General features: G+C 39.7%; 1 protein-coding gene across 5 annotated transcripts in view; it reads left to right on the plus strand.

The window, feature by feature from the left end:
• Positions 1 to 9,710, plus strand: part of F8 (coagulation factor VIII) — a 131,236-nt gene extending 121,526 nt beyond the window's left edge. For all 5 annotated transcript variants that reach the window (XM_046673463.1, XM_046673464.1, XM_046673468.1 and 2 more), the window contains one exon: positions 9,006 to 9,710. In XM_046673463.1, coding sequence (XP_046529419.1) covers positions 9,006 to 9,161 — 156 coding nt within the window. In that variant the 3' untranslated portion in view covers positions 9,162 to 9,710. The remainder of the gene's footprint in view (positions 1 to 9,005) is intronic.
• Positions 9,711 to 10,685: the final 975 nt, after the last annotated feature.

Consider the following 10,685-nt stretch of genomic DNA (forward strand, 5'->3'; position numbering starts at 1 on the left):
AAATAGCAAACTAAGACTAGAAGGGAAATTATTTAATCTGATAAAGGGTATTCACAAAAATCTTAGAGCAAATATTGTATTTTAGGTGAAACACAGAAAGCTTTCCCTGTTGAGACTGGGAATAAGAAAAGGAGGCCCACCGTACCAGTTATCTATTGCTGCATAACAAACCACCCCAAAACTTAGTTACAATTTTGAGGATCAGGAATTTAGGTTGAGCTGGCTGGCTGGTTTGTCTGTGATCCATATAATGTCAGTGGGGATGGATGGACAGATCTACTTCCTAGATGGCTTCTTTGCTCACATGTCTGGTACCCTTGGTTTTCTTGGTCTGGCACCTTGGTTTTACCCTTGACCTTTCTATACACATGGTGTCTTTTCAGGGCCTTTCCACATGTTGTGGGCTTCTCACAACATGATGGTCTTAGGATAGTCACTCCTCTTACTTAAGAGCTAGATTCCAAGAAACCAAAGTGGAAGCTGTCAGTCCTCTTGAAAAGGCCAGGCAGAACTGGCACAGCATCACTTCTGCCATACTCTATCAGTGCAAAGAATCAGTGGCCAGCCCTGATGTAAAATAAAACAAAGTATACCTACATCTCCATTGGAGGAATGTCAAAAATTCATAACCATCTTTAATCTGCCACATCCACTTTTGTTAGAAACCGTATTGGATGTCCTAAGTGGTGCAGCAAGATAAGAAAAAGAAATAAAACGTGTAAGAACTGGAAAAGATGAAACAAACTCTCATAATATGTGGAAGATATGATGACATACATAGAAAATCCAAAAGAACCTATCTAAGTGTCTATCTAAATTGTTAGAATTGATAAAATAATTTTGCAAGTTTACTGAAAACAAAATCAATACAAAATTTAATTGTATTTCTATATGCCAGAAACAAATAGTTGGAAAAATAGTTTAAAATAGAATTTAAAAATTCCAAGTACTGAGTTGCACATTCTCATCAGATAATAGCAGCTGCCTAAATCTCTCCATAGAATACTAGAAGTTTCAGTTTACAAGTAAGTAGGAAATAAACATGCAAAGCTAGCTGCCCTAGCTCCAGAGCTCACTCTGGAGAGAGTCCAGGAGAGACTGTGCAAAAAAGAGGAAGGGTCAGTGTGAGACCTAGTGGTGATAGAACACAGATCAAATCACTTCTGGAAAGAGGCAGTCTCGCCTTCAGTGATGAAATACTGATATTTGAGAACTGCTGGATCATAGCGTTGGCTTCTGGAGAACCGAAAGGAAAGGGATTGAGACGTGGGACTAGAGGTGGCAGATTTGGAAAGGCATTGGTTCTGATGAAGAGGGATACATTTTTTGGAGGCTTGGTGATGAACAAAAAGAGAAATCAAATGGTGGAAATTAAGTCTCCTGTAAAACCAAAAACAAATCACCAAAGCACAAGACACAAACCTCTTCCCGTCCCATCTGTTAAAGAAATTGCACTGCACTTTATCAGCAGTAGAGGGTGCTCCTGGATTAAGAAACCTCATAAGTCGTCCAAATTTATCTCTGCCTACATAAAACTGCTTCTTATTGCTAGAACAAGAAAATATAAGGCATTTCTAAATGAACGGAAAATGGCAGATGAGGTAAAAGGTATTATTCTTGATTTTTCACTCCCTCCTTACTTGAAAACTCCATTGACTTTGGGCTTGGCAACAGGACTCCTTTTGACCAAGGGAATGTAAGTCGACATGACATTCACCACTTCCGAACAGAAGTTTTAAATGTGATTTTGTGTTTGCCTCTGCCCTCTTCCATGAGATAAAAATGTCCAGTCTGAGAAGACACACTGTACATGAGCCTCAGCCTGGAGCAGAGCTTTAACCAACCAACACTTTTTTAAAAAAATTTATTTATTTATTGTGATCAATAATAGTTTGTAACATTGTGAAATTTCAGTTGTACATTATTATTTGTCAGACACCATATAAGTGTGCCCCTTCACCCCTTGTGCCTACCTCCCACCCCTCCTTCCCCCTGGTAACCACTAAACTGTTCTCTTTGTCTATAAATTTATCTTCCATAAATGAGTGAAATCATACAGTGTTTGTCTTTCTCTGTCTGGCTTATTTCAGTTAACATAATACCCTGAAGGTCCAGCCATGTTGTTGCAAATGGGATGATTTTCTCTTTTTTAATGCCTGAGTAGTATTCCATTGTATATATATATATATATATACACACCACATCTTCTTTATCCAATCCTTGGTTGATGGGCACTTGGGTTGCTTTCACGTCTTGGCTATTGTGAATAATGCTACAAGGAATATAAGCCTCTTTGTATTGTTGATTTCAAGTTCTTTGGATAAATACCCAGTAGTGAGATGGCTGGATCATATGGTATTTCTATTTTTAGTTTTTTGAGAAATCTCCATACTGTTTTCCATAGTGCCTGCACTAGTTTGCATTACTACCTGCAGCGTATGAGGGTCCCCTTTTCTCCACAACCTCTCCAACATTTGTTACTTTTTGTCTTGGTGATTGTGGCCATTCAAATGTGCGTAAGGTGATATCTAAGTGTGGTTTTGGTTTGCATTTCCCTGATGATTAGTGATGTTGAGCATCTTTTCATGTGCCTATCAACCATCTGTATATCTTCTTTGGAAAAATGTCTGTTCATCTCCTCTGCCCATTTTTTGATTGGGTGGTTTGTTTTTTTGTAGTTCAGTTGTATGAGTTCTTTATGTATTATGGAGATTACCCTTTGTTGGATAGATGATTTGCAAATATTTTCTCCCAGTTGATGGGCTGTTTTTTTTGTTTTGATTCTGGTTTCCTTTGCCTTCCAGAAGCTCTTTAGTCTGGTGAATTCCCACTTGTTTATTTTTTCTTTTGTTTCCCTTGTCCAAGTAGACATGGTATTTGAAAAGATCCTTTTAAGGCTGATGTCAATGTGTGTACTGCTTATATTTTCTTCCAGAGGTTTTATGGTTTTGGGAATTACCTTCAAGTCTTTGGTCCATTTTGAGTCTATTTTTGTGTATGGAGAGAGATAATGGTCAACTTTCATTCTTTTGCATGTGGCTGTCCAGTTTTCCAACACCATTTATTGGAGAGGCTTTCCTTTCTCCATTGTATGTTCTTGGCTCCTTTGTCGAAGATTAGCTGTCCATAGATATGTTGTTTTATTTCTGGGCTTTCAATCCTGTTCCATTGATCTGTGTGCCTTTTCTTGTACTAGTACCATGCTGTTTTGATTACTGTGGCTTTGTAGTACATTTTGAAGTCTGGGATTGTGATGCCACCAGCTTTGTTCTTGTTTCTCAGGATTGCTTTGGTTATTCGGGGTCTTTTATTGCCCCATATGAATTTTAAGATTCTTTGTTCCATTTCTGTGAAGAACATCATTGGGATTCTGATTGGAATTGCATTGAATCTGTGGATAGCTTTAGGGAGTATGGACATTTTAACTGTGTTTATTTTTCCAATCCATGTGCATGGAATATCTTTCTATTTCTTTATGTCATTATAGATTTCTTTCAATAATGTCTTATAGTTTTCCTTGTATAGGTCTTTCACCTTCTCGGTTAAATTTATTCCTAGATATTTTATTCTTTGTGTTGCGATTGTAAATGGGATTGTATTCTTGAGTTCTTGTTCTGTTAGTTCGTTATGGGAGTATAGAAATGCAACTGATTTTTGTAAGTTGATTTTGTACCTTGCAACTTTACTGTAGTTATTGATTATTTCTAATAGTTTTCTGATGGATTCTTTATGGTCTTCTATATATAAAATCATGTTGTCTGCAAACAGCGAGAGTTTCAATTCTTCATTGCCTATTTGGATTCCTTTTATTTCTTTTTCTTGCCTAATTGCTCTGGCTGAAACCTCTAGTACTATGTTGAATAAGAGTGGTAAGAGTGGGCATCCTTGTCTTGTTCCTGTTCTCAGAGGGGTGGCTTTCCGTTTATCCCCATTGAGTATGATGGTGGCTGTGGGTTTGCCAATTATGGCCTTTAGTATATTGAGGTACTTTCACTCTACACCCATTTTATTGAGAGTTTTTATCATGAGTGGATGTTGGATCTTGTCAAATGCTTTCTCTGCATCTATTGAGATAATCATGTGGTTTTTGTTCCTCATTTTGTTAATGTGGTGTATCACATTGATTGATTTGCAGATGTTGAACCATCCCTGTGTCCGTGATATGAATCCCACTTGATCATGGTGTATGATCTTTTTAATGTATTGCAGTATTCAATTTGTCAATATTTTGTTGAGGATTTTTGCATCTAAGTTCATCAGCGATATTGGGCTGTAATTTTCCTTCTCTGTGTTGTCCTTGTCTGGCTTTGGGATCAGGGTGATGTTGACCATGTAGAAAGTTTTAGGAATTTTTCCATCTTCCTCAATGTTTTGGAATAGTTTGAGAAGAATAGGTATTAAATATTCTTTGAATGTTTGTTAGAATTCTCCAAAGAAGCCACCTGGTCCTGGACTTTTATTTTTGGGGAGGTTTTTGATTACTGTTTCAATTTCTTTACTTGTCATTGGTCTATTCAGGTTCTCTATTTCTTCTTGATTCAGTTTTGGGAGGTTGTAAGAGTCAAAGAATTTATCCTTTTCTTCAAGATTGTCCAGGTTGTTGGCATACAGTTTTTCATAATATTCTCTTATAATCTTTTGTATTTCTGCAGTATCTGTTGTGATTTCTCCTCTTTCATTTTTAATTTTATTTATTTGAGCCTTCTCTCTTTATTTCTTAGTGAGTCTGGATAAAGGTTTGTCAATTTTGCTTTTCTCCAAGAACCACCTCCTTGTTTCATTGACCCTTTCTACAGTCTTTTTGTTTCAATTTCATTTATTTTTGCTCTAATTTTTATTATTTCCCTCCTTCTGCTGAGTTTGGGCTTTGTTTGTTCTTCTTTTTCTAGTTCTGTTAGGTGTAGTTTAAGATGTCTTATTTGAGATTTTTCTTGTTTGTTAACATGGGCCTATATTTCTATAAATTTCCCTCTTAGGACTGCTTTTGCTGCATCCCATATAAGTTGGTATGGTGTGTTCTTGTTCTCATTTGTCTCCAGATATTTTTTTATTTCTCCCTTTATTCCTGTGATGATCCATTGGTTGTTCAGTAGCATGTTGTTTAGTCTCCACATTTTTGTTCCTTTCCCAGCTTTTTTCTTGTTATTGATTTCTAGTTGCATAGCATTATGGTCAGAAAAGTTACTAGATATGATTTCAATCTTCTTAGATTTATTGAGGTTTGCCTTGTTTCCCAATATATGGTGTATCTTTGAGAATGTTCCATGTGCACTTGAGAAGAGTGTATATTCTGCTGTTTTTGGATGGAGAGTTCTGTGTATATCCATTAAATCCATCTGATCTAGTTTTTCATTTAATTCCATTATTTCCATGTTGATATTTTGTCTGGATGATCTATCCATTGATGTAAGTGGGGTATTGAGGTCCCCTACTATGATTATGTTATTATTAATATCTCCTTTTAGATTTGTTAATAGTTGCTTTATGTACTTTGGTGCTCCTGTGTTGGGTGCATGTATGTTTATAAGTGTTATGTCTTCTTGGTGGAGTGTCCCTTTGATCATTATATACTGCCTGCCATCTTTGTCTCTCCTTAATTGTTTTGTCTTGAAATCTACTTTGTCTGTTGTAAGTATGGCAATACCTACTTTCTTTTGTTTGCCATTAGCTTGGAGTATTATCTTCCACTCCTTTACTCTGAGCCCATATTTGTCTGTGGAGCTGAGATGTGTTTCCTGGAGGCAGCAGATTGTTGGGTCTTGTTCTTTAATCCATCCTGCCACTCTTTGTCTTTTGATTGGAGAATTCAGTCCATTTTCATTTAGAGTGATTATTGATATATGAGGGCTTATTACTGCCATCTTATTGCTCGTTTTCCAGTTCTGCATTTCTTTTGTTTCTCATCCCATGTGTTTTGAACTACCAATTCGATTAGGTAGTTTTCTATGGTGATTTTCTTCATTTTCTCCTTGTATGAGAGACATATATGTCTCTGTTCTAATTGTTTGTTTGGTGGTTACCATTAGGTATGTATAAAAAAATCTCAAAGATGAGACAGTCCATTTTCTGATAGACTCTTATTTCCTTAGACTATGCCGATTCCATCCTTTTCCTCTTCCCATTCTAAGGTATTTATGTCATGTCTTATTCCATCTTGTGTTGTGAATTTGTTGTTAAAATGATGAGATTATTTTTATTTTGTTGTTTTCCTTCTCTTTATCCTTAATGTTAAAGTTGAGTGTTGACTAACCTGATCTGATAGAGAGCTGCCATTTTCTGATTATTGCCTTCCTGTTCATCTTCTTGCTCAGGGCTTTGTAGCCCTTTTCCTATTTTATTTTTCAGTTATGAAGGCCTTCTTGAGGATTTCTTGTAGGGAGTGTCTTGTCGTGATTAACTCCCTTAGCTTTTGTTTATTTGGGAAAGTTTTTATTTCCCCGTCATATCTGAAGGCTATTTTTGCTGGATAGAGTAGTCTTGGATGAAAGTTTTTATCTTTCAGAATTTTGAACATATCATTCCACTCTCTCCTAGCCTGTAAGGTTTCTGCTGAGAAATCTGCTGAAAGCCTGATATGGGTTCCTTTGTAGATTATACTCTTCTGCCTTGTTGCCCTTAATACTTTTTCTTTGTCATTGACTTTTGCCAGCTTTACTACTATATGCCTTGCAGTAGGCCTTTTTACATTGATGAAATTAGGAGATATACTGGCTTCATTCATTTGTATTTCCAGCTCTTTCCCCAGGTTTTGGAAGTTCTCAGCTATTATTTCTTTCTGCTTTCTGCTCCATTCTTCTCTTCCCCCTCTTGAATACCTATAATCCTTATGTTGCATTTCCTAATTGAGTCACATATTTCTCTGAGAGTTTCTTCCTTTCTTTTTAGTTTTAGTTCTCTCTTCTCCTCCATCTGAAGCATTTCTATATAACTATCTTCTAAATTGTTATTTTGCTCCTCCATATTGTCAACTCTGTTGTTTAGGGAATCCAGATTTTTCTTTATCTCATCCATCGTGGTTTTCATCTCCAACAGTTCTGATTGGTTCTTCTTTAAAGTTTCAATCTCTTTTGTGAAGAAGCTCCTGAATTCATTAATTTGTCTTTCTGTGTTTTCTTGCAACTCACTGAGATTTTTTATGATAGCTATTTTGAATTCTTTGTCATTTACGTTATGAATTGCTGTGTATTCAGGGTTGGTTTCTGGGTACTTGTCACTTTCCTTCTTGTCTGGAGATTTAATGTACTTTCTCATACTGCTTGATGGTGTGGATTTTTGCCTCTGCATGGTGTTATTATCTGGTTGCAGCTTCCACCTGCCACTTCTGGGTGAGGATCAGGCACTGTGTATTCTGGGCCCAGCATGATCTGGGGCTCCCCAGCTCCAGCCACTGACTTCTTTTCTCTCTGTGTGATGCTCTGACCAACAGCAGATCTGGGGCACCAGGAAAGGGGAGGGGTGCTTTCTTTCACTTGTGCTTCCCCCAGCCTCCGCTTCTCTCTCTATGCAGAGCTCTGGGCAATGAGAGGGCTGGAGTTCCAGGTGGGGGAAGGGGAGCCTTCTTTCACCTGTGCCCCTTTCCCAGCCCCTGCCCCTCTCTCTGTGTGGCACTCTGGGTGATCCCGGAGACCTACACAGCTTTCCTAGCCCCCACCTCTCTGTCCCCACTGTGCTCTGAGTGATGCCAGAGACCTGCACGCCTTTCTCAGATGCTGCTTCTCTCTCCACTTGGTGCTCTGGGCAATCAGAGGGCTGGAGTGCTGGGCAGGGGGAGGGACACTCTCTTTCTTCTATGTGATCCCAGCGTTCTCTCTGGGCCCTCACCAACTGCTGTCCTGGGGTGCTAGTTTGGTGGAGACATCCCCACAATAGCTCAGTCTCCTGTATGTGTGGGGCTTTCCCTCGGGCTGTGAGGGAACTTGGAGAGTAATGGTGTTCCTGTGGAGGGCCACCCCTCCGCCTTTCCTCTCAGAGCCCTGCACTGTACCAAGGTAGCTGGCTGCCATAGGGAAGAAAGCAGTTCCCCTTACCAGCTCCCACTTCCTCCAGAGGATCCAGCCCCACCACCTTCAGACGTATGGCTGTGTGGGTCTCTCAGACATCTTTTGTGTTGTGTGAATGTTCTCTGTAGGTGCATGAATGTCCTTTTGGTCATACTTTAGAAGGGGGAGTTCAAGGGGAGAGCTCACTCTGCCATAATGCTGATGTCACTCCTTCCCAACCAATACTTTTTGAACATTCAGACTTAATTTTCCCAAAGCTTCACCTGGTTCACAGGTAGGCTTACCTCCAAAGTCCCAGAGTGGCAAGATGTCTTGTCTTAGACTCTCTTCCCTCTTCTTTCTCCGTGTCTGTACCCCCTACCGGCGGAGTAGCCAGGCTACACTAAATTGCATGCCTTGCTGTGTGGCTTTTGTTATCATTATGAAGTTCCTACCAACGTGTGAAACTAGCTTATCTGACTCATGACTGTAGGTACCATTTATTGAGCACTTAGTATGAACTCTTCTTGCAATAGCAAATGCACTGATGAGAGAGTCAGCTGGCTGAAGCCTGACTCCCACATCCAGATGGCCCAACACACAGATGCTGTGTATAACCTAGGACAAAAAACCCATTCTCACTCAGATTTTGGCAAGTGGATGAGAACATTCCAGATATAAGGCATAGCTGGAGCAAAGGCCTCTACAGCAGGCAAGAGAGTACTGTTAATTCTAAATGTCACAGCCACTTTCCTAGGCCCAGATGCATAGGACACAGAGTCATCTAGTCACCTCCAAGGGTTCAATCCTGGACTCCTGGAAACATGGACTACTGAATAGGAAGTGAAAAAAAAGTCTGTGCTTTGTGATGGATGCCAAGAAGGGTGAGGGCCAAGTTGGGGAAGGAGCTACAGGTAAGTGAGTGACAGAGTAGGAGGCCAATGGACCTGAAGAGCCTGGTGGGGGATGGGAGTATAAACATTATCATTTTTTTCTAACTAATAAATGCTATCTTTCCTCTTTCAGGTTTTTCAGGGAAATAAAGACTCCTTCACACCTGTGGTGAACTCTCTAGATCCACCTTTACTGACTCGCTACCTTAGAATTCACCCCCAGAGCTGGGGGCACCAGATTGCCCTGAGGCTAGAGGTTCTGGGCTGCGAGGCACAGCAGCTGTACTGAGAGGGGACCAGGCTGTTCCCTAACTTCAGTCCAGCATCCCTCTCAGGGTTGCCTTCTGTCCTTGACTGGCCTCTGGGTTACTTCCTGCCCAACACTGCCCATGGCACCATCATTTTTCTATGCATTTAAACTATACAGTCCTAGTAAACACTGCCCTGAAGCCTCCCAAAGAAATTGTCATTAATCCTGCATTTTCTGGGAGTGTTGCATCTAGTTTAACCCTTGCCCATTTGCTGCAGCTGCTCCCAGCTTTGCCGCTCCTTCCAATGGAACTAGGCCAGAAGAAATAAGAAAACCCACCTGGAAAGCATTCTCCTCCTGACAATTAGGTCTCTCACACAGCCACCAGTTCCTCCTCTGTGGAAAAACAATGTGTTTAAAGTTGGCAGAAGATATTCATCATGTAAGCATTTCAGATTAGGCTTCCAACATTTAAAATAGAACTCTTGGGGCTGGCCCGGTAGCATAGTGGTTAAGTTCATGCACTCTGCTTTGGCAGCCCAGGGTTTGTGGGTTCTGATCCTGGGCATGGACCTACACACCACTCATCAAGCCAGGCTGTGGTAGCATCCCACATACAAAATAGAGGAAGATTGGCACAGATGTTAACTCAGCAACAATCTTCTTCACTAAAATAAAAAAAGGAAAAAAAGAAAAAATAAGATAAAACTCTCATTTATTATCCTGGTCAAACATGGAGCAAAACGTGTTTGGGGATCATATCACCACAGACTTGAAGTCAAAAAGAGATAAGAACTACTACGTTAAAGTCTATTTTTGCCTCCCTACAGATAGATACAATTATCTTATTTAGTCATCTTGGGGTATTGTTAGGGACACATTGTTTCCTCAAAAACTAGTGCTCTTAACCCAAGGCTCATAAATGGGATTCAAGAGCCCCCAAATCTCCTGAAATTACCTGCAACATGATGTATGAATACATATGTGCATTTTTCTGACAGGAGTGTCCAAACATTTACATTCAGATTTTTAAAGGAGGGAATAACTTTAAAAGAGGTCAGTTTGATCTCAGAGGGATATGAAAATTAACCATTTGGTCCTAATTCTAATCAACAAAAAAATAATCGCTTAGGATCACAGAAGTATTGGAAAACTTGAAATAAAATGACAATGTCCCCTTGAAATTTGTGGTGACCAAGAAAGGTAATGATCATAGTAAGCTTCTAAAGGACATATTTTTAATATTTCCACAGAAAAATGAGAAAAATCCATGGCTATCTGGGATAGGAGATACAACATTATAATTCTAATAATGCACTCATTTTACTCCCACCCACAGCTAATTTCCTGCTGAAACGACACAACAAAAACGTAACGGGAAATTCTATACCATGATTGAAAACTGGAGTCCCACTCACACGGTTGAAATGTGAAGGAGTCAGGAGAACATTGAGCTGGTGAAAGCAGAGAGCAAACCCTCCAGTCTGCTGCATCCACCACTCAAAAGGACCCCTCCATCTTGGCCCATGCCTGATAGATAAGGTTGTGAAGGGTTTGCTACTC

Source organism: Equus quagga, chromosome 10, assembly GCF_021613505.1.
Source record: "Equus quagga isolate Etosha38 chromosome 10, UCLA_HA_Equagga_1.0, whole genome shotgun sequence".
Taxonomy (NCBI): Eukaryota; Metazoa; Chordata; class Mammalia; order Perissodactyla; family Equidae; genus Equus; species Equus quagga.